Source organism: Channa argus, chromosome 5 (genome assembly GCF_033026475.1).
Source record: "Channa argus isolate prfri chromosome 5, Channa argus male v1.0, whole genome shotgun sequence".
Taxonomy (NCBI): domain Eukaryota; kingdom Metazoa; phylum Chordata; class Actinopteri; order Anabantiformes; family Channidae; genus Channa; species Channa argus.
Window position 1 is genome coordinate 19967551 of NC_090201.1, and position 27943 is coordinate 19995493.

Sequence of the window (27943 nt, forward strand, 5' to 3'; positions counted from 1 at the left end):
TAAAAGTTAAAAGTTTATTACATGTTTATATACAAACAACCCTGCAAGGCACACCTTTGTTTAAATAATATACAATACATTTTGTTTTTGAAAGCAAACAAGTTTTAATTTGAAATATATATTAATAAAGTCTGTTAAGTATTAGACAGAGAGAGAGAGAAGGCCCCAAGTTATGGATTTTCAGACACAAATAATAAGGGAAAAAAACTTTACGATCTAAAACAAGTTAACATCTCTATGTGGTATTTGTATTAACATACAGTCAATGTTAAACAAAAATACTGTCAACACTCTTTAATGAAGCCTGTTTGTCTAAAATGGGTTTATTTAGGAACTAAATTCTAAATATTACTTGAATAGCTCGTCCATAATGGAGTGGAAGCTTAGCATTATTTCAGCAAACTGTCATCGATCCGTGAATGTTGTGACAACCTTGGTCGGTTTTTGCAAATGCATTCAGATTCAAATTCTATTTCTTTTTTAGTAAACTGCAGGTTTTATCTCATCTATTGGAAAAGTCTTGTATAATTTAAAAGGCTTTTATAATTTCATAATCTGTTAGTGCTTATAGTCCTAATTATGAGCACACTTAATATCAGCAGAAGACAAGCAGAAAATAACACTGTTAAAATCCAAAATACATTTGATTTGACATTTGGATGTCACCTTAAGTGTAGCTAGAAAATCAGAGTAAATGCAGCTAAAGCGTCCACATTACACTTGGATTCTACATGTATATATTGTTCAGCACAGGCTATTGATCATGTAGTAATCCGTCATGTCATCTTGTCACACTAATTAAACCGCCTTTATAAAAAAAGTGTTAGTCCAACATCAATCAGGACATTTCTGAGACAACTTTTGTAATTGCTGCTCACAGCACACTGAAAAGATTGAAAGATAAAAGGATGCGTGTGACAAAGACTTGGTGTGACTCATGAAACAAGACACAACTAAACAATGGGGGGACAAATCAAATGGTTGGGACTGCAAGCTTAGAAACATTAGGATGCAGGCTGTCATAATCACACAGTTTGCCATCTAAAAGTGTCCTACTGTGACAGATTCGACATATGTCAGATCTCTTTTGCTGCTACTGACGAGTGTCATGTGTAAAACCTCTCTCCACCTTACAAATGCAAGTTCAGCTTAGGTCCATCAGTGTTGCAGTTCTTTTTTAATTCCACTTATAAAGACCCAGCGGTGCCTGACCAGGGATGATAATTTTAGTGGCGTAGCAAGGCTGAAAAGAAGGGGTTCGTCAGCATCTTTTCCTGGGCTCCATCCTCGCATGTTTGAGAGTCTTCTAGCCTGTGTGTTTTATTGAATACTCCTATTGCTGATGGTCTGGCTAGTTATTATGCCAGGAGGCCAAGTCGCTTGACTTTAGCAGACAGGAAAGAGTGAATGATGAAGACTATGGTCTTAGGGCAACAGTGGAGGTCCAGTTGCTAAAAAAAAGAGGGACAGGAACCAAAAAAAAGTGAGCATAAAGAATATTTGTATAATTTCTATAATTTATATAAATGTTTTATAATGGTAATACAATTTCATTAAAACATCTCATATACAAAACAGATAAAGACATTTAAGTATCATTAAAACAGCTTTTTAAACATCACTTTGTTGTAATTTATTTTTAAAATCCTGATTTAACAAAGAATCAAATGAATGGTTAGTTAGGGGACTATGTGTTAAAATTATTTCATCAAAACTAACTGTGGTGTATTTGTTTGCTGTGGGGTTTGTAAAAACTTTTGCACTCCATGTTGTTCCATACAAACATTTCCCTTTGCAGTGCAAAACGGTTTAACAGATCTAACACTTTCACCAGCTGTCATGTTCGATGACAATTCTAGCTAACATATTCAGTGTAACAGCTCAAATTTACAGGGGCAATAAAGGATATTAAAAAATGTAAACACTGTGAAAATCGAGTGGAAAACAGCAGCTTACAATCTCGGCCTCGGGGCCTCCAAAGTCAAGGAACATCATTCGGACGCCATCATCAGAGGACATTCTTAGGCGCTCAAAGGGCTGCTGAAGGAGAACGCTTTTCCTGACACCCAGCTCTTCTGTGAATAGCGTGAAACCATCATCAATGTGCACTCCCAGAGTACACTCCTTCCCATTCCAACTGCATGCTGCATGTATTGAAAAAACAAACAGGGGTTACATAGAGACAGCACAAAAAAAGGCAATGTAATGATTAAACGATGTCCAGCTAGAGCTGTTCACAAGTAAACCCATATTAAGACTCCATATTTCTTGTGTGAGCTCAGTGTTACAGAACTGACACATGGCCCAGACTTATTGGCTGTATCCTATGAATGTAATATCTTAATGCACTGAGAGAGAAAAAAATGCAAATCCCTTAAGCAATGCTTAGTGTTCAGACAAGAAAATAAAACAAAAGTCTGGTTAAATGGAACACCGACCTACATTCTGATAATAAAATAAAACCTTTTTCATAGAATTGCGGGATGTACTATATCACCGCATACTACCAGCAGGGGGCAATATATATGTACATTACTACACCGCACTTTAAGTGAACTGGCGCCTGTCAGTCAAAGAAGGATTATCAAGTTCCTACAGCTATTTTAATGCAACTCAATGGCTTGAAGTAAAACTCCTTTTGGGTTGTTGTGGGATTTAATTGATCAACACATGGGCTCGCAAGACACCATATCATATATAAAGCACGTTGTGTCGCCTCTCATCACAAAAACAAAAAAAAACAAAAAAAAATCTATTAGAAAAAGCAACGAAAACACAATTCAATGCTTTTGACAATACGCAGCCCAAAGAAATCTGCAAAGACTGGGGACATTTTGCAAAAGAGTACATTCCCTAAATCATTGTGTGAAGAACAATAAAATATAATTCCTATTTGGAACTGTGAGACTGGCCACCATTATGTACTGAAATGTTCATAACTGTTTCGGATGAAAACAATGAGACATATTTATGGACAGGATAAAAAAGTTTAGAAACCATTATCCTATAGTTGTCATCGAAACCAGACTGATAATACAGTGTGTACTGAATTACTATTGAAAACAAACCTTTAACAATGGCAGAAATATAGTGACACCTAAGATTTGCTTGTTTGCCATGCATCTATACAAAAGACCTGTCAATCAATTTGATAAAAGAGGCATATTTCAGTACTTTAGTACTTTCAGTTCAAACAATATGATCATGGTTTGTGCCATAAGACAGCACTTTTGGGCCATACAAATCTTTTTGAAAAGATTCTTATTTGGAGGAAATCTCCTGAAAAACAACTGAAATGCTAATGCTACACTTAGTTGTTTAAAATGTGCTGCTGATTAGCTGATACAGATTAATAATCTTTAAAGCATCAGGTGATTTACTCTAAGCTACAATTAGAGGTAGCCACTGTAACATTTTGCATAGCTGGCATCCCATGATTCTCTTGTGCACTACAACAGAATGATTATTTATAAAATATTTGCTGAATTCATAAAAAGCAGCTCGCAGTATCATGAACAGATACATTTTTACAAGGGGTGACCCTAGTGGGAGGGAAACCTTGAAAGTGTGGTTGTGCCATCTTCAACAACAACAAACACCAATCAAAGACAACTAACATTATTTCTAGCCAATCCCTTGGGCCCTCTGGTAGTTCAGAACAAAATTTGAATTTTCTTCTGTAGGTGGATGAAGTGTGCCGCAAGCGTTTAGAGAGAAATGGAAGGCTGTATCTGTACCCGTGGTGACCTCCTTGATGAGCTCAGCAGCACTGTGGCAGCCCTCCACCAGCAGATGAGTCCAGGTGGACAGCTCCTTGGCAGAATCCACTCTGAACACATGGGTCTCAACGCCTTGCTTGGTGCCTGAACGCAGGCCAAATGACAGCTCAGAGTCCAGGAGAGGAGAAGTTTTTCCAGGGCCAGAATGAACTAGTCTAAGAGGGAGAGGAACAATGAAACGAACATAGATGGGAAAAAAGATAATTATAATCCATAGAAAGGGACAGGGCCAGGAGAGCAAGTTAAGGAGTATGTACTGTATGTTTGTGTAAGAGGTGAAGTGAGGGAAGAAAAAGAAAGGAGGAAAAACCATGACTCATATATTCTGGTTCAATCTTTTCTAAATTATTGTGACAGTATTTGGAAAAATATCCAGTAGTCTAGCTATGGAAAGAGTGAGCATGTGCTCACCGACTGGTCCAAAATAACCCATGGGACGGGCTGTTAACTCATAACTGGGCTGCTAAGGGAGGAGGACTCATCTATTATATTCACAAACTGCCAAATGTAGGTGTAGTATTATAATAATATTTGTCTACAAGAGGAACAAAAACAGTGAGAGAGTATATAAAGGCATTTGAGTGTATGTGAACCTGGTAGTGATGAGTGGGTGACTCTTAGAGGGGCTGCTGAGGCTGTCTTTGCTTTCAGGCAACGATGGATACAGGAGCAGGTCTCTGTCAGTCAGTACAGCCAGTACTGGTCTCTCTGGACCCTGAGCCATCTGCACACATGCCCATTTGTGGTAGAATTAAAGAAAGTCGGATAATACTTTTGGAATTTATGACAGAAGGGGCTAGTAGCTCAGAACTATTGAAAAGGAACAAACGCATCGAGACACACAACAAACCATAAAAGAGCAAAACACAACACAGAACAAACAAGGATTTGGAAAAAAAAAGTTGCACAGGAGTTATTTCAGTATACAAATGTCTCTATTCTCACATACCTGCTCTGTAATCCAGCCCAGATGTTTGACCTCCATGCCAGGCTGCAAGCTCTTCATCTCTTCCTTCACTCGTGGTAGAAGGTTGGCAGCTCCAGCCTGTATGGCATTGTACCAGGACTGGGCCATGGCTGGATCCTTCGCCTTCAGGAACACAGAGTTCTTTCTGTTGGATGAAATCACTTCAAAATACCTGGCAGATGAGATGAGAGGGAAACAGCGAGAGGAGCGAGCACAGAGAGCACAGGGAGGTGGGAAAAAGGGCCAGTTAAAGATATAAAAGACACATTGCAGACATATTGCAAAAGAAGATGAGCTTAAGGGTGAAGAGGAAGTTTCTGATATTAACAAAGAGAATATGAGAGGAAGATAGGCTTTTACAATTTTCTCTCTAAGTCATTTTGTTACTTTCAGGCTGGTGTCTGTCAGATCAGAACTGACGGCCTGTCACATGCAGTACCTGTTTTCCATGTCCGGGGGGCACTGTTTTCGTGACACCTGACACATCTTCAGCGGGATGATACGAGGCTCCCTTACCTCAGCAAGGGAGAGCTCAGTGCCCCTCTGAGGTGTGGAGGGGGGAGAATCCCATGGGAGGGCAGCCCCAGGGGACCCCGAGCTTTTAAAGAAGGCCGACATCTCTTTGATGTACTTCACTGAAGGAGAGTGAGAGAGCGTGTAGAGTGTGAAGTCTGTCACAGAACCTACCATGCTTTATGATGAAGAAAATAATGTATTACATTTCCTACCATCATAAAAAGTAACTGTTCAGGTTATCACAACCATTGTTTTGTTGTTGTTGTTGTTTTTAAAATCGAGCACCAGCTGGATGCAGAGAGGGAATGTGATTTCATCCAGTTGTGCACGGACACTGTGGCATGGCTGACCAAGCACAGCTGGAGCTGGGGAAATCACGACCCAAATAAAACACCTTAAGATATCTGATTTAATTCAAAAGCTAAGTGTTTTAAGGTAGTTACAACTGCATACTAATATTTTTTCCCCCTTGTACTTTTAAGGAATCATCATATTTACCAAATTAATGGTCCTTAAATTTGAGAAGTTTGTAATAACAATACTTCTCCATATCCAGTTTCCAAGTGGCCTCTTACTAAAATAATCGGAGCCTTTTCGGGGTCAGGGGGTAAATCAATTGCATCATTAGAGACATAATAGGACATGAGACAGAGAGCGAAAAGGACTCCAATGCTCCCTAGCCAGAATCAAAATGACAAAGCTGTGTCCAGTGTAAAGTCCCTATAATTACATGCGTTTTACCAAAATGTTAGAAAAATGATTTATTATTACAGCCTGTTCTGTGTAAATTTCTTTGAAAGCAGTTTTAACACTCACTCACCTACAAAAGTACATACACCTACACACGTACCCACGCACACCTCACACTCACATATAAACACATGGCCTCAGCTCCAGTCCAATAGGCTGTGGTATGGGTTTGGCAGAAGTAGCCACTGCTGGAGTAAAAATAGCCCAGAGGACATGGCAAGGCATGAGGCTCAGGCTGAAGGCAGAGCTCTGGTTTCCCCGTGGAAGTGTGAAGTACTCTTCTTGCACGGTACACGAGGCATGTAGCCAGAGGGCAAGTAGAAGGGTCAAAGTACAGGAGATTGAGAGTGATAGAGGGGGCTTCCACCAAGTAGAACCCTGGTCACTCTGTCATACGGGGGATTGGTAACACATTGAGCAGCATCTCCTGCTTAATTTCTATCGGGAGGTGGCAGAGTGACTCACTGATTAAAGACGGGTTCAAAGTTATAGAGAGGTGAGTCTGAGTCTGAACACATCTCACTCCTCGCTCACTGCAAAGCTGCTTTATTTCATCTGGAACACCTCTGTTTCATTTGCCAGTCTGAGTAATAACCGTTAGCTTTCACACATACATAAGTCTCTCTGGCAGCACAGTTTCATGATGACTTTTTTTTACGACACAAACGCTACAGATGCAGTGCTCACAGGATTGGCTTGTAACATGTGAGAAGAGGCATCGTGGGATGTTATGTATGATGAGCTACGCGGGAGTTAGTTTTTTTTGTTATTTCAGTCATAGCACAGAGGGACAGCACTCAGAACAGGAAATATCCACCAGCCATTCTTCAAAGAAGTAATATATCGTATTATATAAAAGTCTGTTTCCAGCCTGCTCTGCCACTTCACACGGATTAATGTTTTGTATATGAATGCCAACATTAAACAGTGACAGCACTGAGGGCTCACAGTGTGAAACTTTTGTTGCTGTGGAAAAGGGCATGACCAAAATGCTGAAAACTATAAACATACAGTAACTCATCTGAGTCAGCACAATGTTTACTGTCTGCTTACCTGCACTTTTTTTTCAACCCACTTATACTTTCTCAAGAATATTATCCTTTATCTCCATTGTGTCTGTGATATTCTGTCTCTATTCAGAAATGAGGTCAGTTCCTTTTCAGTTCCAAAAAGTGAATCTCTCGTCGTTAAAGATTTTTTCTCAAATCTATAAAGAATCATTGAAGACAATAACCTTTTTTTTTTTTCACACTTGGAATTAAGCCTATTGAAATTTTCTGCCTGGCATGGTACATTAGTATCTTTTTCACACACAGACACACACACACACGCTTAATAACATCGCTTTTATGTACATGGAAGGCATACATGCAAATCCACACAAAGGAATGCGTCACAAAACATTCTAAATCCATACAGCTGGTAAGTAAACCTTGGTATTTTTGAGTATTTGCTTGGTTTCTACACAGAGTACCAAAAGCTGACATTTATGCTTGCTCAGATTCGTGCTCATTTACATGTTCTCTGACAGATGCCTGATCAAAATCTCTTTTCCCATATATGAAATGATTTGCTTTAGAAAAAATAAAAATATAGCTGCTTAACTAACATCAACTTTGGTAATTTTGAATGAAGAAAATGATTTTATAGAATTAATTTTTTTTGGAAAATTTGTTAAATTTCACAAAATAACAGCAAAACTGGTTGGTGGTTTTGGTTTGTTTTTTTTTACCTAGTTCGGTTCCCAGTTTGATGTTAGAGACCTATATGTTAAATTGCTCATTCAAATCAACCATTGTGTTTTGTGTTCTTATCCCCATGTTATGTATATCCCCATCCCCATCTCTGAACTAGCCATCTCAAATGACCCTAATGCATTCGCATGGTCTGTAAATGCATAATGCTCCTGTTTCTGCTTGAGAAATAAGCTAATTTATCTACTTGACTAATCTGCACTAAGCAAAATCAGCTCAGTGTACCAAGAAAAAGCACATCTTTTACATCTGTAGACAAAACCACACATCCTGAATGTGTAGAGTGGGAACATGTGTCAAGCAGAAAACAACCAATATATATCAGTTACAGCTTTGAAGTAGCTGTCAACTTGTATATGTAATGTTTAGGGAAATTAGCTTCTGTCCATTTGTTCCTGTGCCAACCCACTGATTGTCTGCATCATGGGGTAGCCAACTGGTTCCTTGTTGCTGGATCAAGGCCATTCAAAATGGATGTGGTCAATCTCAGTATGGAAGTGGGAAATGGAATTGCCTACGTTATTGTTACAAATGGGACATAGTCAAAGAAAATCTCATAAACGGTGCAACTAGGGATGCATATTTTACATAATTTCCTTAATCAACAGTGTAATCATTGACTTGCAGGATTTCTCATTAGGTACTCTAGAGGTTGGAAGCAGCCACACAGGTGAAGCCAGGGATTTCTCAGTCATGCAAGCTGCACTACACTTTGTGTAATAGGTTTCTTTAAAACTTTGGAAAGAAAGAGAAGGGGGGAGGGAGAGAGAGAGAAAGAGTGCAAGAATGGCTGCATTTGGCACGTAAACAGTTCTATTTTCAGCGGTCATTATTCTTTATTATGTAAGACTGAGTATATGTCTGTGTTTCATGCAGCACAAAGTACAGACTAGTTTTAATTGGTGAGAAAACACCAATCTTTGGAAAAGACGTCCAATACTTTTTTAAAAAAGCGATGTGGAAATGATCACATTAATCTTATTCCTGATTAGAAATGCCAGGTATTAACTGTGGCCCCACACAACAAATCAGATGAGATAGCTTTCAAACTGAGTGGTGGATAAAAAAAGAGAAGAGAGGGAGAGAGAGAGAGAGAGAGGGACTGGAAGGGAGTGAAAGAGAATGGAAAACAGAGAGACGCAAGGAGAAAAAAAAAGGAAAAAGAAGATTGGGGGTAAGAGAACAGAAGGCAACACAGAGAGACTGAACATACAGCTAAGCTGGGCCAGAAATGTTACCATGAATACCAGTGGCGGCACATTCAATACAGAGCTAAAATTAGCTGAGATGGCACTGTTATGACTTTAGCTCATCTGGCAGCCAGTGAAACTACTTTTGTACAGTGCGTGCATGTGTGTGCATGCATGTGCACGAGGAGTTTCTTTCCTTCTTCTGCAGAATGCACAACTAAGCTTTCCCTTTACATTGAACCTCACAATTCCTGATTAGGCATTTTCACCCAATTCAGTTTTGACACAATTGACTTAACTGTGGGTTGTGGGCTGTGTGTGTATATATATATATATATATATATATACACACACACACACATACATATATATACATATATACGTATGTATATTTATATATTCTTTTCAAATCTTAAGTATTCAACAAGAAAAAGGCTTTTTTACTTGGTGGTCATGAATGTATTTGGCTTGTCGGAGGCCACACAGTGCTGTAAAGCTAAATGCCAGCCCCTCCTCCCACCACCACTGGTTAGCGTGGGAGTATCTGGAATGTCACTGGCCAGTCAGCAACCTCAAAAGCATGCTGTTGGTTCTGTAAACCATGTCAGGCAAAGAATGTTACCCAATGTTACACCACCAACAGAGAAAACAACATCATAAATAACTGTTAAATACAAACAACACTTACTGTTTCTATTCAGCACACTGAGGATAGGCAAGGTAAAAGAAACAAGGAATTACTGGAATTACTGAATACTGATACAAGCAGAGGCAATGTTACTACCAAATATAGCCAAAAGTAATAGAAATTAAAATTGCACAGATCGGGAGTCCCAATCTCACTTTTCAAGCCTCTGTATGAAGTGCAAGCCTGTGATACCCACAAAGCCAAGTTTAGTATAGAAGAACTTCGGTAGTCAGTACCAATACCACTGAAATTCTATAATTTGATACATGAGCGTAAAATAAAGGTGTTTTTGCATAAACAGTTTTTCAAATTATTAATTTTAGCAACAAGATAGAGAAAAAGGCATCACTATTATTATCAAAACAAAATGTTCAGAAGTGTTACACATCTTGTGTCATATACACAATCTTTGGCTACTGCTGGCAGTGCTGTTACTGAAACCTGTTTCTCCACCATTGTGCAGAGAACACACACACAGACAACTGCACATTAGATTTGGGTTGTCAGCAATTTAAATCGTGGAAATAATGTTGGCGACAGATGATCTCATCTGTTTGACATTTAACCAGCAAACAAGCACTTGTCCTCTAGTAAATTGATCTGGTATGGTGTCGTTCTCTCTGCCAAATATGTTTGAGAGGCTGAGGCTGTATGAGCGATGAGCGGGTTAATCAAGTTAAACAATTCTGGACTGTGTGAATCAAAACCGGATCAAATCAGGAGATCAGTGACAATTTCCATGGCGTAATTTTGAGTAAAATCCTTGTGACTCATTCAAGATTCAACATTCAAGAGCTTTATTGATCCCATAGGGAAATTGTGTTGACTTGTTACAGCTGCTCTGTGTGTGAAAAGGAAAAAGAAAGGAAAAGAATTCCACTAAACCAAGGCAACAAACAAACTACTGATCAATAAGTAAGAAAAAAAAAGCTAGAGCAGTAAAAATAAATGAGATAAAAAAAAAAAAATGAAATCAAAACATTACTAATTGTCCATTTGGTCTGCCTAGTCCCCCTCTTTTTTACAGAAGGGGGATGAGTTTAACGGCTACTAGGAAAAAGGATCTCCTGCAGTGTTCTGTGGTTGGAGTAAAATTGTGGTTTTACTTCAAATTGTGAACATGTTGTGTTTAAAGTAACTCCAATGTTTCTCTGTAATTGCTAGAACGCAATCTTTTTCAAACCTTACTTATGTGCTGTGTTTGCTTAAACACAACCAAAATTTTGTTTTTTTACATACTCTGCAGTCACTGTATGTTTACCGTCTACTGTCAGCATTTTTTCAGCGCACCAGCAGCAGGTCAGTATGTAACGGAAGAGTTGAGAAAGAGTGAGTCTATACAAGAGCTGGTAACAGCACCATTGCAATTGAGTTTGTATAAGCTTTTACTGGATATAAATATGGAGTCTGCAGCTCAGCAAGTATAGGAAGAAGAGAGGAAGCGCATCTGCATTGTGTGCACCTGGGAGACTGCTGCTGACATTGGTTGATGCTGGACAGTAGGCTGTTTTACCGTTCAGTGGAGGAATATTTTTAAAAGGTGGGAGTATAGCATGGTTTTAATGATAATTAAAACTGAATATGGTAACACTAGTCATCAGTAATTTTACCATGGTTTAACATTAAACCAGTAACAATTTCATCCCGAATGTACAAATAAGTGCATGCTTCAGCTACTGCGCTTGCAAGCTCATTTACAATTAATAAATGTTGGCTATGGCCCTAGTGTTTCGCTGATTAATGTGCATCTCTTTGGCAGTGTCCATCAGCTGGAGAAGATTTCCCTTGTTCTGAATGATTTAGATAAGTTCGACATTCCTATAGCACATCCTATTAAAATTATGGACAAATGCCAAACTAGGGGTGTGAGGTATGAGAGAGACTAAGAGAGAAAGTGAGAGGGCAGAGCATCTCATATCCAACTTTTAAACTAATTCTCATTCTGCCAAAGCACAGATTTGATTACTTTGCATAGTGTGTCAGGAGAGTTAATTATCCTAATTCAACAAAGTAAAAGTGAAGGAAACTTGAACAGATTCTGGCAGAGGACAAAACAGACTGAAATTGAGGTTCAGCAACGGACATTTCCCTGTTACTTTCCCAGTTTTTTTTTTTAACTTTTCCATTTAGAGAGGTTTCCACCCTTATATGCCATATAAGACACTGGATGTTTCTTTTCAAATTCATTTGATAATGAAGCAAATTAAACTTATATAAAAACACTACAGGATATAAAGCAGGATGATGTATACTGGGGTGTTATGTGCATTTCTAAGTATCCATTTACTACAAAAGTGGTAAACAGTAAACAGCAAATTTTAAAAGTGTTCAGGCTGGTAGCTTAGCTTTTTTTTATTTTATTTAATTAACTTTTTAAATTGTCTTATGTAAACATGTAATAACTATTTTTTTCTGAACAGTGACTGCTCAGTCACCCTCCAATGGCTGTTTTCCCTCTTTGTATTGTGCAGAACTTGCAGATTCTGCACAATACTATGAGATGGTTTAGTGGAGTCTAAGCCTGTAATGAACGGAGAGGGAGGCATAAAAACTGGGCCACCATTTTATCAGGGGCACAAGATCAGGGCTGTGGGGCTCAGAGGGGGAATGTTAAGCAAACTTGATGCCACAGAGGAATAACGGGCCACCACTGGTGTACTGAGCATCTTACAAAGAACAGGTCAGGCAAGAAAAACAACATGAATGAACAATCAACCGTTTAAGAACTTGAGCACAAATACATCTACATCAATACACAAATACACCTCAAAAGCCATAAGAACAGACAGTAATTTTGTGGACCAATGAGGCTAAAATTAACCTCATGTTGACAACAACTTACACAAAGTCACTAATTTATAAATACACCATGTATGCTCATCATATGATAAGGCAACTAGTTAAATTGAATTCTTCTGCCTTTACGCCTGTTTTGTGCAGTGAAAAGAGCATCCACTTTTCTGTCTGCCGTTGCAAAGTGGAAAATGTTCAGGCAGCAAAAGTTCCAAATTTCTATCCAAGCTACTTTCCGGGAAGTGAGTGTTAACTAATCCTCCGTAATTTCTCTGTTTCAAGAGGAATAAATATCAGACGAAAGAAGTTTTATCTCTAACCGATATTAGTCCCAATCAGCAGCATAAACAAAAACCAACAACAACCACCGACTGAATCATTAAACTGATTAATTTGTTCTTTATCAACTCAGAGCCACCTCAGGGCTTTACATTATATCACCACATAAAGCAAAACCTTGAAAATGCTAAATTTGAAATGTACTTCACTGAATGAATACATAATTTGAGAAGATGTTTATACATTGAGACTATGAGAGCAGAGAATAAAAGAGTTAAGGAATCACTGAGCACAAATATTCAAAGGATGGTTAGAAACCAGGGAGATGTGGCTAAGGGATTTAGTCATGCTTCAGGGGAAAGGTTTATTTTTAAAGTAGTAATTATTCTGTCACCTGAGCGGGAGCCAGAACATTTTCATTAGGTGATGAAGTATAGTCATGTTCTTGGCAAAACTGTACATACAGTAAGTGTAGGCAGTTAGCATGTGATTCAACTTACTTAAAGGTTCTTCAAATCATCCATGCAGCTCCAGTATCAGTAGTGATAGGACTCGGGCATTAATATCTTAACTGACATATCTGAAAAAAGTATCAGTTGAAAAACTGGGGTGGAGAAACTGATTATGAAAATTATTAATTTTGCACAGGCACATCAGGAAACTATTCCTTTTTGATTTCAGACAGTCCACATTGGAAAGTTGGTACATGCAGATTTTCTACTGCCAATTAAATTTGATGGGCAGGCGAAATTTAGAAAAAGTAGCCATGAAAAAAAGGGTCTGTCCAAAGCAGGACTTGAAATTGGTTTTCCCCTTCTGAGAAGGTAGTTTTATCTGCAACAGATAACATAACAACAATTTCAAAAGGATACTACTGTGCACATGTTTTGAGTGTCATATTTCATTAGGTGACAGTGAATGCCAGCAAGGCATCTGCCACTGTGGCAAAGCTGTCTAGCCAATCTTTGGGATACAAAATTATAAATACATTAAAAATAATATGGTCTGATTAAAAAGAGACAACAAAGGAGAGCAACAACAACAAAAACTAGTGACACAAGATGGATGGTTGACACACCAAAAAGGCTACTAAAAAGAACACTCCAACCACAGGGCCGTGCTGATGTCGCCGCTGACGCCCAACAGATGAATAGATTAGCTGATACTCAAAAACACCAACTCTCACATCTCCGACTGGGCACCCACCTGAGATTCTGCAGATGGAAACTGTGAATTAGGTAAATCTCACTTGCTTCCCCGACAGCCTGTCTGGCAGGGAACCCGGGCCTTCCTCTGAATCAGCAGGACAAGCAAAAGTAGCATGCATGTGTGCAAATTTATGTGCAAGCGCATGTGCGTGCATACATGAGCCCGGTCTATTTACAGATTACATTATGTGTGAACAACTAGCAGGACTGAGTCGTACAGTTTGTTGCTTCAGTGACAGAACCTGTATCAGTGCAGAAAGGACTTCAGACAAAGAATGAATAGTGTCTGACCCAGCAGAAAGCTGTATCCCAGTGAGGAGCTCTAAACCCTAGCCCCCAAACTCATTATATTCCATAAATCACTCACTTAGCCAGACTTCAATCATCACAGAAAGATAAGGCAGTAATATATATATCTCCTGGCCTAGCGTAAAAAGACGATATGGTTTGTATCTCCTTTTGGAGGAATTTATTCACACGTGTCATTGAAGAACTTGATTTGTAGATAGGAAATGACTTTTAGCCCTCAAGGCAAAATGTAACTAAATCTGGTAGGCCACACTTCTCAGATGAAGGGCTGCACTGTTCGTCCTTTTATTAAGAGTCCAAATTATATTTGGTTTAATTTTATTGTAAAGATCTTCATTGACTAGCTCAGTAATCAAAACAAGTGGTTGAAGTGGGAGTACAGCGGCAACAAACAATGAGAACTATTCATGCAAGCAAGACAAATGCAATCAGAAAAAGGTTTTGATGCAGGGATAAGCATGAGTTGCATGCATTTGTGAGTGTGTGTGTGTGTGTGTGTGTGTGTGTGTGTAAGTGTGTGTGTGTGAGAGAGAGAGAGAGAGAGAGAGAGAGAAAGAGTGAGAGAGATTAGGTTAGGGGTTGGCTCTTGTTGAGAATGCTGACAAAGCATCCTTCAGCTAACACTCACCACAGGCACAAATGAACCTCTTCAAATCTAAGCTCACCCCAGGCACTCCTGAAAAATATTCCTGCTTGTGCATATTGAATATTCTCATTCAGACTGCTTTAAAGCAAGAAGTAATGCACTTAGATGTAGGGGAGATTATTCAGTCAAGGTAGTCGCATTTATTAAATACAGTCAAAAGTGCAATCACTATCTCCACCTGGACTTCCTATTAGAAGATGTAATGAAACTTAGATTGAAAATATAACCTGCATGAAAGGCATGATCTAAGCAGTGTGGCAGCACACGGCTCAACAGAGGCCAACTCTAATGTTTATCTCTTGGTCCCTAGGATGTGATACAGTGTAAGCAGTGTGACAAAGAATGAAGAACTGCACACACATTGTAAAAGACTGCTGGGTTGCAGGTAATCATCAGATAAAGGCGAGGCCTGCAACCTTGTAAGCGATTAAACCTTTGCCTTTGATGATTTTCATTCATGTTTCCCACGGCTTGCCTTAGGGAAAAACAAAAGACACCCTACAAGCTCTTTAAATGACATATATAGTGTATAAAGCAGGCGATTTAAATCAAGCAATCAACATCAGATAAAAACAGATCATGTAGAGCAGCTCAGTTCATTCATAAACAGACTCCTAGGCTGCAGTTATATTGACGTTCTAAGCAGCAGAGTAGAAAATTACACATGAAAAACATTTAAATGGAAAAAACACTAAAATTAAGCAATTCTGGAGACCTGTCTGTGCTAGTTTACGTTTGCTTTGTATCTGCATTTACGTTGCTTACCCTCTTTGATGTGAATCTTATGTAGGCAGAGTAAGTGTCGATCTGTAAACTAAAAATAAAGATCTTGTATATAGTTTAGAATGTGCGGCTTCCTTCCACTTCTCATTAGTGCACTCGAAAACGACGAAGTCCAACCTAGAAACAATGACTCCAGAAACACTTCTGAAATTTTTGAATTTTGAAATGCTTTTAATGTTTTACTAAATTCTATCACATATCCGTGTCAAAATCTACATCTACTGTCAGTACTCATCAGATACTCTTAAAGATTTGTCTTTTTCTTACGTCAACAGATTTGGTGCCAGTTTCATTTTTTAGCACATGACTAAGACAGAGCCATTTAGCCTCCATAACTAAGCCTTTTTAATCCATGTGTGTGCACTGGGCTTGAGCACAACTACCTTAATGAAAAGGACAGGGCAGAAAGAACCAGCAGTGTTCGGAAATGTCTTGGCAGAGTCTAGTCTGTCCCTCTTTCTCTCCTGTGAAAACACATACACGTTCACGTGGACGCTCAAAAAATTAGGTCCCTCTGGATATCCAAGTAAATTCTGCTGAAACTCAGGCTGACATTAAACTAAGACCCTTGCCGAGTATAACAGAGCAAGAGGAACAAGACTAAAACCAGACCAATCCCAGTGTGGTAAATGGTAAATAGTCGCTTATATAGCACTTTTATCCAAAACACTTTACAATGTTGATTCCCATTCACCCATTCACATACACTCACACACCAATGGTGGAGACTGCCATGCTCACCTGACCCACTAGGAGCAACTTGGGGTTCAGTGTCTTGCCCAAGGACAATTTGAATGTAGCCAGGAGCGGGGATCAAACCACTGACCCTGTGGTCCATGGTCAACTGCCTTACCAACTGAGCTACAGCCACAGTGTGAAGTAGTAATAAATAAAATATGTATGATCTACAGTAATTAAAATACTAAATTAGTGCACCATCTGTATTGTGTATTCATGCAAATAGTGGACATCACAGTATTATTCTGATACCTAACAATAAGTCATATATCTTACTGTTAATTTCTGCTTACGTCACTAGTCAACTCTAAATGACATAGCTCCAGTACTAAAGCCTTTTATTTTTTTATCATTGAATCATTGATTTAAAACAAAAAACAAAAACGCTCTGCAAAGTCGCCCAGATTCACTAAAAATTTAAAAAAGAAAACAACTGTGTAAAGATTCACCCCCATACCTCCCTAAATATTTATTAGATTACACAATCGGGGATTGAGTGTAGTGAATGTGTTTTAAGGATTGTTGTATAAATGCACATCTGAAAGGTCAAGTTACCGCTAAATCAGAATCCTGACAAAAAACAACATTATGAAGTCACAAGAGCCCTCCACAAAGCTCTGTAAAAAGGTTACCCAGAAGCAGACATCAGTGGACACATATGAGACAACATCCAGAGTATGTATCTTCTCAAAGCTTTATTGATCGTTCTCGTCCAAATATATCACAGTGAAAATTAAAACACAATTAACATTTGCGAAAAAGCGGAATTTGTCTAAAAACAATATACATGAAATATAGAGTTTGACTTATGTCATAGTGACACAGACACTAAAATAGAAGAAGGTTCTATGGTTTGATGAGACCAGAATTGGTCTTTTTGTCATTCAGACTAGATGCTTCCACCTCTGGACAACACAGGTGACAGTTTCAGCCACTCCCATCTCATCTGCTGAAGCTGGTTAATGCTCTTGAGCATTAAGTGTCTTGGTCCGCTGCATATTTTTAATAAATCTGAATGACTTTGTAAAGATCTGTGTTCACTTTATCAAAAAGAGTAATATTTCATAAAATCTTTAATCAACCATGCTTCAATGTTGTGGGGAAAAAAGTTGAAAACTTTCGGGGGTGGGGGGTATATATATTCCATTATTCATTTGTACAAATGAGTACAATGGCATGAATACCTTTGAGGAGAGATATTCACTCCATATTAAAGCAGTTTGGCTGGAGATGGCTGCTGGAAATATAATAGATGACAAGGATGTAACGTTTAACATGTGATTTTTTTTCTTGTTGTTTTTCTCTGTGTACTGTGATACACGGTGTACCAGCACTGTGCCTCTAAGGCTACATGAACAGCATGCACACACACACACACTGGCATACCTCTGTCCTCGACATGAACACACAGTCTATCTGCTTGTCCCACGTTCACACACTTGCCTTGGTGTCCTGACCTGTCCTCTGCAGCCCATTTATCCTTCCACTCTGCTTTACACTGTGTGTGTTTGTGTTCATGTGTGTAAGTTATGTGTACAATGTGGGTGTGAGTGTGAATACTTGTGTGTATGTGTGCCTTTCTGTCAGACCGTGGTTGCCCAGGGAACAGCTTCACTATTGAACTATCCTTACCCCCAACCCTTTCTTTCCAACACACACATGGTTTCCCAGCTCCATGGTTTCTTCTTATAGTAGTGGACCATACACTACAAGCCTTTACTGAATTTGGACTTGCTTATTTTGGTTCTATCTTGGGTAGTACATAAATTACATTAAGCTAACCTTTGAATTTCCTTTATCAAAATATTTCTCTACTTCTAGCTGAGAAATGCCTCCAGATGACAACACATGGAGGAACCTTTAGTTCAGATGATGTCATCTTGTTGCTCACACTATGGAGTGTGTAATTACAGTGAACCTGCTCCTCTCGATGACATCACGACATGACATCCTGAACGCCTAATGATGAACAACTCCTCCGGGTGATGTCATCTTGAGACTTTTTTAGCTAGAAGCAGAGAAACATTTTAATATAGGGAAGTCAGAGCGAAGTCTAAAATCATTAATGTACATTTAGACCCTAAACTAAAGCCATAGGATGCAGGTTGATAATTGCTGAAGTTACTTTCAAGCTCCTTCATAAATGAACGCACTCTTTTTCCTCTATTGCGTCCCAATTTCTTCCTCATTCCATAAAGCCATGCCTTACTGTTTCATGATGTTCTCACACTTAACGTTTCACAGAATTGATATATAAATCTCCCCGTTTATTGTAGCAGAAACTCAGTAACTCCTTTACAAAGGAAATCTCAGGTGTGATGAGAAGATGTGTAAAACATGGAAATATGTGAAGCTGACCTCCGCACCTGCCTTCTCCATCCTCCTGTTTTCTCTTCTCACATTACACTATACACACAGAGAAACTCACACACACATTGCTTTCTAATATAACACACACACGCACGCACGCACGCACACACAGTCTGGCTGTAAATGTCACTGGGAGGAAATGAAGGCAGCTGTGGTTTTATGGTTTCATCTGCTCTATTATATTTATCTGACCCTCTCATATGTTTACTGTTCCTCTCTCACACAAACTTTGATTATTCCATCACCATTTTGCTGTAAGGTGCAACAAAGGGCATCCTATTGAGAACATAGTATGGTAAAGCTCTGGTTGTTTGTCCTTCAATAACACAGACTGACTAGGCACAAACTCTTATTTATGGTGAGTTTTGTTTTAACGCACTTTCACACTCACACCTGGGTGCTGCCCAGTGCTGATCCTTCCTTTTGTTGTTGGCTGCTAAGCAACTGTGTGGGACACTGAAATCGTTTTAATTAAAAATCCACAGTGAACAGTCGAGAAACTCTTTACAGCTGTGTTCACATAGACACAAACTATCAACTCTTATCAAACCCAATCAAATTTATGGGTAAACACAATTCGACGATTAGAAGCAGTATTTCCCTGTAGCTTAAACTCTGGATGGCAGTTGGATGGATATTTCCTCTCTCATTTGTGTTTAAGTGTGTAGTTTTTGCCTCTGTTTGTCTCAAGGAGATGCTCACCTATAAGTGTGTTCGGGGACGGTACAAAGTGTAGGTCATCTGTGTTTCGAAAATGCTAAACACTATTTTACATAAAAGCAACAACAACAATAGTTGCAACTGTTGAAATGAGCAAATTGGACCCACGATCATCCAGATTATCTGGTAGTTTGGCCCCAGCCAAAGTGAGAGGAGATGTTTTAAATATAAACTAATAAAATATTTCTCAGCTTGCCTTCTCAAAGGGTGAAAAAAAAACATCCAGCCATAAGAGCAGAGTGCCAACATGTCTTCTACTGTGAAAATACTTATCTGAGAGATTCAAGTATTAATGTTCACATATCCCAGATATTTGAATGTGTTGGGAGGCAGGTTCTCACTGATCTCAGTCAAGGCCGTTTGTGCGATGAATTTCAGAAAGCGATAAAGAAATGCCTTGGGCACAGCAGTGGTGGCTTGTTTGTTGCTTTGCACATGTAACCCTGACCTTTAACACTGTAGTGGTGCCAAGAAGGAGTTAGTTTCTGAGTGTGTTTCTTAGTGCCTTAGTAAAATGCCAAAACCAAAATAAACATTGCATTTGAACTTCATGTCATATGTGTTCACTAGTATTTTCTATGATGGACAAATGCTCTTGAAATAAAATCTGAATCTGAAAAACTGCAGCTGGACAGACCATAGCCCTCAATAGCTGAATGAAAATTTCCATTCTTTATTTCCTCTATTCCCTCAAAATACTCCAAAGCTTCCTGCTACTAATATGTGTACCGCACAGAAATACAGACAGAAATGCTCGCACAAACACGAGCATAGGAATGGCAGCACATCAAAAAGATACACAGCTACAACAAATTCATGGGCGCACGCACGCACACACACACACACATACACACACACACAAAACCCTCTCCCCTCAGTGAGCCTTCAAGCCTCCCTCGTCTCTTCACTCGTCTATCAGTTCCTCGGGGGGAAGGGAAACCCATGAAATGATTCCTGACATGACGGATCACAGAGCAGCGCTGGTTGAGCCGTCTGATAGCAACACTTTTCTGCCTGACTGTGGACAAGTAAGGCAGGGGGATTTGCAATGATTTCCCCCGGCTGTAGCTTTAGCTGTGTGAGCTCATCTGACTGGAGTTACTGACACTAGCCCGCAACGAAAGTTAACCCAGAGAAATGCTGTCACATGGAAAACTGGCAACTCTGACTTTAGCGTTCCTCTTTTCTTCAACTTTTTTTCTCTCATGGAAAATGTGTGTAACGGTTCATACAACTTCATACAGCTGATTGAATCCATTTAAAGCTAAATTTTAGGTTTTCCTGGTACTTCATTGTTCCACTTTCTGGGGAGACTTTTATGGACATGGAAGCGTTTCTTGAAAGCACCTACCTGTGAGGCATCTGTTTGACTCACATCACTGAAAATAGCTGGTAGCTTCTGTTTAGGCTCTGTGGGTAAGCTCCATCTCTTAAAAAAAACAGGCTTAGATGCAAAGAAACTATAGATATCAAGAATAATAAGCGCAAAACTTAAATGTGTCAAGTTTTATAGTAGCTAATGAAAACACATCCAGTATAAAACATCACTCAACCATTGCCTTTTTTGACATTGCATTACTAGCAATAGATTCACAATTCAACCCAGTGACTGGAAGTCATCTTTGTGGAAGATTATTTTTGTGCAGAATTCCTGTTATCCAATCAACTGGCAAGAGGAAAGATTGTTTTTAGCCCCTTTCCTCTGGCCCTGCAAGGAAAGATCTCCTCTTTTAGACTCACTGTATTGTTTCACACCTGCTGGCAGACGGAGGATTGCAGGCAAAAATTCAGTGCGTGCACAAATACACACACACACACACAAAAAAAGGTAAGGTTAGCTCTGTCAGCTCAAGTCAATAAGCTGGAGCAAGAGGAAGGAAACACAGCTGCAAACACCTGCTGACTCCACTGCAAACCTTCCTATGCACAGTAGGTCTAACCCCAAAAGTTCTCCACAGTTCTCAGTTCTGACATGAACTCTGACATACGTTCTATCGGTGTCAAAAGTGTTCATTAAAATGCTGAGATCCTAAGAGGTGTGCACCAAAACAAAGTTAGTGAATTTTGACTCTTTGGTTTCCTTTTGCTCTTTGAGTTTAACTCATTATTTGGATGTTGCCTAGGAAGTCTGATCAAAGTCTGATCTCTCAGCTTATCATATATGGCCGCCTCAGGAAAAAGAAAAGTGCTGGAGGAATGAATCAAACTATATCAAGGTAGCAAACGTTCCAATCACTTCCATCTAAAGTATGTACTGTATCTACTAGAGCTGTTGAGTATCAGAGGCAGTAGATAGATGCTGAGTACTCAGAGAGACAAACATTTTATTCACTCGAACTCTGAAGATTATACTGTTGTGTACGAAAAATCCATGAAGTGCTTCTTTATCATGCAACGGAGGAACTGTAGTTGTGGCATATTTTGCAACTGTGTATTATTGTCGCAGAGCAAAAATAATAATATTATGCTGAGGAAACAATAAGAAGATAAGGAAAAAAACTCCAGCAAATGAAGAAGAAAAAAACATTTTATTCTGTTCAGTTTTTTTAATGAAGAATATCTTACCTTCAAGGATGACTTCTTTGCCAGTTTTCTTCAGCGCTTGCACAGCCTCATCATGTGTGGCCTCTCGTAAGTCATAACCATTGACAGACAGTATAGCATCACCAACATAAAGTGCCTCAGTCTGGTCAGCAGCCAGACCCTTAAAAATCTTGGAAATGAGGATTGGCATTTTGTTCTCCTTCCCACCTGCATGACAACAAAGAAAAACATAATAATGCTTCATCTTGTAATTATTTAGACAAACTTACGTTTCATATTAGCACATGCAGTAACATACATTGCTTCTTGTGCAGCGCGAACATGGGCCCGTAATCAGATGTATAAAGCTGCTTGGTTTTAGATATCTCACTATTTACGCAATTCATAAAAGATGCCACGATTTAGTTGCACAAATAGAAAACTAAGAGGCTGATTTGTGGTTCTAAATATAACAGCCTCTATGCTACATTTATTTTGATTCAAACCACTGCACTCCTTCTACTTTGAGCATTTAAGCCAAGTTCAGTCGGCTGCACTAAAGCAAAAAGAGCATATGAGGACACAGGGATCGTTCTCTTGTTCTGTCGTTCCTATCTGCACCACTTCCTCCCTTTCTTGCCTTCTTTAAGTGAAGAACAGCTAAAAATCTGATGGATCTGCATCTCGCTGTGGGCTTCCACTCTTCATGTGAAATACTGTCATTAATGTCAAACAGCAGGTGGACTCTGGCCTTCGAGCTAGTGAGAAATTATCAATAAGTGGATTACATTTAATTAATTTTGACTAGATCTTCCACAGGTTTGCTTCCTTTAGGTGACTCCTTAGGATTTATCTCATGTACTGTATCTTCCTTTCCACAGCTTAGCGCTCTTTATAAAATAAAAGCAGCAGGGCTGAGGTGCATTTATTGTGCATATGAGCCACTATGCCAATCAGGTCTTCAAAGAGGGATTTACCAGCTACTTGACCGCTCCGTGACATTAGCTTGTTGTTCACCGTATGACATGGGTATAAGTGAGGCGATGCCCTGCACTAATTTAGACTCTGAATCATGACGTGCTGATAGAAAATTCAATGGTAATAAAGTGAAAAAGACCCTTTAGCTATCGCAGTGATTGTACATCGACATCATCTATGTACGTCATCAACTTCTTAGTTGCTGAGAATATGTGTGACATGAAATTATTTAAGGCTTATCAATGTATTGAAAGGTGATACAGAGACACAATGGTACTTTTTCCTGCTATGAATAACATGCAAGAAAAACGTTGTAGTAACGTGGTTACACAGTTTGCTTGCAGCTGTGAGGGAAAGTGAAAGAGTGACAAGAACAGACAACGAACCATATTACCTAGGAGTTGAAGGTGACCTGTGGAGATTATGACCTCTAATAGTTCTTTTGAACAGCGTTTTTTTTTTTATGACTGTTGTCCTTGATTTATTTGTCACGGGTTGGAGGACAAACACGTGCATGCATATGACCTAATACACAGCCCTATTTTGAAAGAGGAAACGCCTGCACATTAATTCAAGCCAGAAGTTTATCTGAACTTTCAATTCGATTTCGATCTTCATCGTGTCTAAAACAACTGACAGCCCTAAAAATGTTCCACAGGTCAACAGGTGATGGTAACGTGGCAGCACATGAAGCAATATACTGGCAAAAGAAGAACAGAAGAAGATTTGGTACATGGGAACAAACACTGCAGGATTCACACAGGCTCACAAGTGTTTTGCAGGTTTTGCAAAAAGAAAGCACCTTTGTCACATTTCTTTGACCTAACGATCACTGTGTTCTATCACTGTGTGTATATCACTGAAAGCAAATACATATCTTGTTTGTTTACATGACAAACTGCACGAGGTGTCTTTAAGCATGTACCTTAGGTATGTGACCAGTTAGAAAGTCACAGAAATATTTCTTTGTATATACTGCAGGTTTAACACTGCAAGACTCTAGAAAAACTGATCTGAATGCTTAACAATGACAAACCCTTCTGAAAACAGAGGAACATTATGACCAGGGTGTTGGCCATAGTGCTGCAGGCCAAGACTGACTGTATACACATGTCCTGTTTTGGTCTGCATATGGTTCAATTCATATCTCATCTCAGCTGAAGAACCACCAACTATTTCCACTCAGGGCGTAGGTTGGATGACTGGATGTAATGTCATCAGACTTTTCTACCCCCACACCTTCGAGGCCAAGACAAAAAGACAAAAACCATTATAACTGAAGTTTTAGGGTATATCCACAATTCCAAAATATATTTTTACTTTTATGTGGTCCCTTTGGTAAAACTATATAAATTACTTTTTATATCAGAAGTGCTGTACAAATAAAGTTCTTGTGTCACTTTAGAGAAAACCTTTTTATTTTAGCTTTTAATCACAACGGACATAGCTGCATTGTAGCAGTATTTCAAAATCACAAATCTTCTGGCAAACCATGAGGCCGATGTCCCGTTCACTTAGCCCCAACAAACTTTTCTCAGCGGGTTTGAGGATTAAGTTTGAGTAGCTTTGAGTCACAAGTTGCTTAACTAACCTCCAGCTTACCTTTACCCCAAATCTGCATCACGGCAAACTCTATAACTCTATAATCTTTATTTTACACATGAATACTCACAGAGTACTACTAACAATACTAAATACCAGACTTCTATAATTTATATGAAGGTTTAAAGCTTTAATACTCAATTGCTGGAATAAATTGAACAAGAAGTGCGAAATATTCCTGAGAGATTTTGGTCCATATTGACACAATACCATCACACAGTTGCACCCTGTCAATATGTCAGCCACTCCTACTCCCCCTAACCGTTAATCTTCCCCACCTCTCTCCCTCTAACTTCTCATGTCAAACACAGTTCAGCACCCTCCAGCTGGCAGCCTGTCACTCAGCTGACAGCAGGGTGGCGGTGGTGGAGGTGGGGTGGAGCCAGCAGAGCTACCCATGACAGGTAAATGAATGGTAATAGGTTATACAACAGTGACATGTTCCTAATTAGGTAATTTTGTGCTAACGATGTGTTTGTTGCAATAACACTCCTTTTCAAGAAAATCAGCGTCATCAGCACTTCATCAAACTTCCTCAGCTGAGATTCATGCAGTGTTAATGAACGCTGAAACAAACAACGGGAAATAGACTTTACACAAGACTTCAAAATAATGTTATTTTATTTCTGACAAATACGGATTTTTATATATATATATATATATATGTATGTTACATAAAACTGCATCTCATATTAAAATAATTAAGCCCCTTGATAACAATGTTGTCATCAATACAGCGACAGCTGCATGACACTGTGCTGGCATTCATGCTGTAATGGTGGCATCTCACATCTCTAGGTTCTGAAGAAGCTGCTGAACTGTACTACTGTTATATTTTCTATGAAAATATAACAGTAGTTTTTCTATGAAAATATAACAGAAAATATTGATATATTTTTAGGTTTATATTGCAGATCACAAATGTCAGCTCAATCTCAAACTTCCACCGCAGCAAACCCACCAACTTCTCCACGCTCTGACCAGGGGGCCCCATCCGAAGACCTGGAGCCTCGCTTCTTAGCCTCTCCTCCTAAATGCAGATGTGAGAGAATCAAGGTTGACTGCCTCCTTGCTTTTCTGAACACTGGGGTGGGCTCCCTAAAATTAACATTAGTGGAGTTCTCCACTTCCAGCCACACAGCTTTCATCTTTGGCCAATGACAACTGCCTGCTGTGGGCTGCTCCTCAGCTGTTCACAATGTGGTGTCAGTTAGCCCACAATTATTTTCTCATTTGCTTCACCCTATTTCTTTTTCAACACTTCATTATTTCTTTCTTTCTTATTCTCTTTGTGTTATTTCTTCTCTGTTTTTTTCTGTCTTTCCACTCATTTGACTTTGTTTTTCCAGTTTCATCTGTGGCTCCCTCTTTGTGCCTTTGCCTCTTTGTCCCTCTGCTACACCTTTCGTCCTCTCTCTCCTCGTTGCTTTATTGAACCAGCATTGCAACAATGTCAAGCCAGCAGGGCTTTTGGCTATGATTTTGTTTTGTTTTGTTAATAACACGCTGTCTGATTTTCAAAGCCATCCATTTCCACAGAGATGGACATCACATTTATGTCATTAAGGGCTGGCTTTGTTGTTGATGGTGGTGACAACAGTGGCAGAATAAAAATTAACATGTCACCAGCTGCAATAATGATGAGACATCTTTGCCACAGGACAAAGCTGTAACTGCCCAGATACCATCAAATTATCATATCAGATATGCAGGCCCATATACCAGCACACTGTTTACTGTTTTGATACGTGTTGTGTTCACAAACACAGGTGAGTTGCACAGATGAATCAAAATTTCACCATCATAAACCCAAACAAGTCTAGATTACAATCACATTAAAGTAATATAAAGATGCAAATGGCATTAAAAAGCAAACAGGTAGTGTAACAAAAAACAAATTATCCACTTATCCGCTTTAACCTTTTGTATTTACACAGCTTCCCAGTCCTCAACCCTCCCAGTCTTTGCCACTTTAAGATTGCCACTCAGATAGCTGCTTGTTGCTGCAAGTCAAGGAAACAGGACAAGGGAAAGGGTTTTATCAGTACACTGCACAGGTATGTAAAGCCTGTCTGGGAAGGTCACAACCTTGTCTCATAGAAAGGTTTGCTTCTCTGCTTGCTTTATAGCTCACTTATGAGTCTATTATAAAAGCCTCTGCCAAATGACTAAATGTAAATGTACAGTATCGGCACTGAATCAGTCAATCAGCAAAAATGATCTTTTAAAGGTCAACTTCAGGCCTATAGAAATGGTGTTGGGTTTACACATCCTTTAATACCTAATTACTCCATAAGTTTCACTGACATGACAATTCTTTTTTTTTTTTATTGCACTATTTGAACTCCAAATGAAAACAGAGGTCAAATAAAATTGCTCAATAACTAATAATAATAGTTTAATAATAGTTTGCAGGCTTTGGTCTGTGTTGATATGTTAGGAGTAGGTTTCCTCAGTTTGACAGGATCCTCTGCCTGTTGTTTGTACATCCAACCCAGAAATGTCTCAGACCACCTAGCTTTGAGGTAAAATCTATTGTGATTTTGTACCATACAACGGAAAATTACTCTAAAAGACGATGCCACCTTTTATAAAGTCACACTGTCAACACTAAAACACTATCTGTGACTGTGGGACACTGTATCCCCCCCAACACACACACACACACTGAGATGAGACACAGCTGTCATTTTTCCTGCGCCAAAAACCGCCCTGAATGTTTTCATTGTAAGGCTGAATAAAAAAGGACGCTAATTAAAAAAAAGTGGAATTTGCGCACATGACTGGGACTTTGGCGTCATTGTGAACTTGTGTCCAAGTGTGAGGGACAAGTCCACAGTTGTTTTCCTGAAACTGCGCTGAGACCCCTGCTCAGAACTTGTGTCAGTTCACTCACCGCTCCTGAATAAGCCTGTTACTTCCTCGCACTTTCTTACCTTTGATGCTGATCCCGAGTCCTCCAACATCTTGCTTTGTAACTCGCACGGTGCGCTTCACGTTGGTGATGGTTTCCGGGACCGGGGACGAGCTGAGGTTCGGGGGGTCTCCGTTGATAGCACCAGCGGGACTCGGGTTGGGCTTTGCGGGCTCCTCGGCACCCTCCCCGGGGTTTACCGTGAGCGTGTCCTCGGTAAGCGTCGCCAGCACCCGGAACCAACGGTCCACGGTCGCTCGAAGTTCCAGCAGTCCCGTTTTCTGCGCCTTCATCGCGGCGGCCATGTTCAACGCATTCCTGGAATAACTCTAGACGGGCTGGCAGTCCTGTAAAGGGATAGGGGTGGACGGCTGGGGTAGGGGGGCATGCACACAGGCACACACACAACTCCCCCTTCTCTCTCTCTCTCTCTCTC

At 39.5% G+C, this 27943-nt stretch overlaps 1 protein-coding gene across 1 annotated transcript; it reads right to left on the bottom strand.

Annotated features, from left to right (window-relative positions):
- On the bottom strand, positions 1-27943 carry snta1 (syntrophin, alpha 1). The gene is made up of 8 exons (XM_067505270.1): positions 27530-27943; positions 22056-22241; positions 5186-5381; positions 4729-4918; positions 4373-4503; positions 3738-3934; positions 1957-2144; positions 1-1451 (listed from the first exon to the last, which is right to left on the bottom strand). Exons 1-8 carry the CDS (start codon positions 27810-27812, stop codon positions 1359-1361), a joined length of 1464 nt encoding a protein of 487 aa, XP_067361371.1. The 5' UTR covers positions 27813-27943; the 3' UTR covers positions 1-1358.

Coding starts and splice junctions, on each gene's coding strand:
- snta1 (XM_067505270.1), bottom strand. CDS start 27,812: ATGGCCGCCGCGATGAAGGCGCAGAAAACGGGACTGCTGGAACTTCGA. Junction 22,242..27,529: donor ACTCGGGATCAGCATCAAAG/GTAAGAAAGTGC, acceptor GTTGTCATGCAG/GTGGGAAGGAGAACAAAATG. Junction 5,382..22,055: donor CAAAGAAGTCATCCTTGAAG/GTAAGATATTCT, acceptor ACTCTCCTTCAG/TGAAGTACATCAAAGAGATG.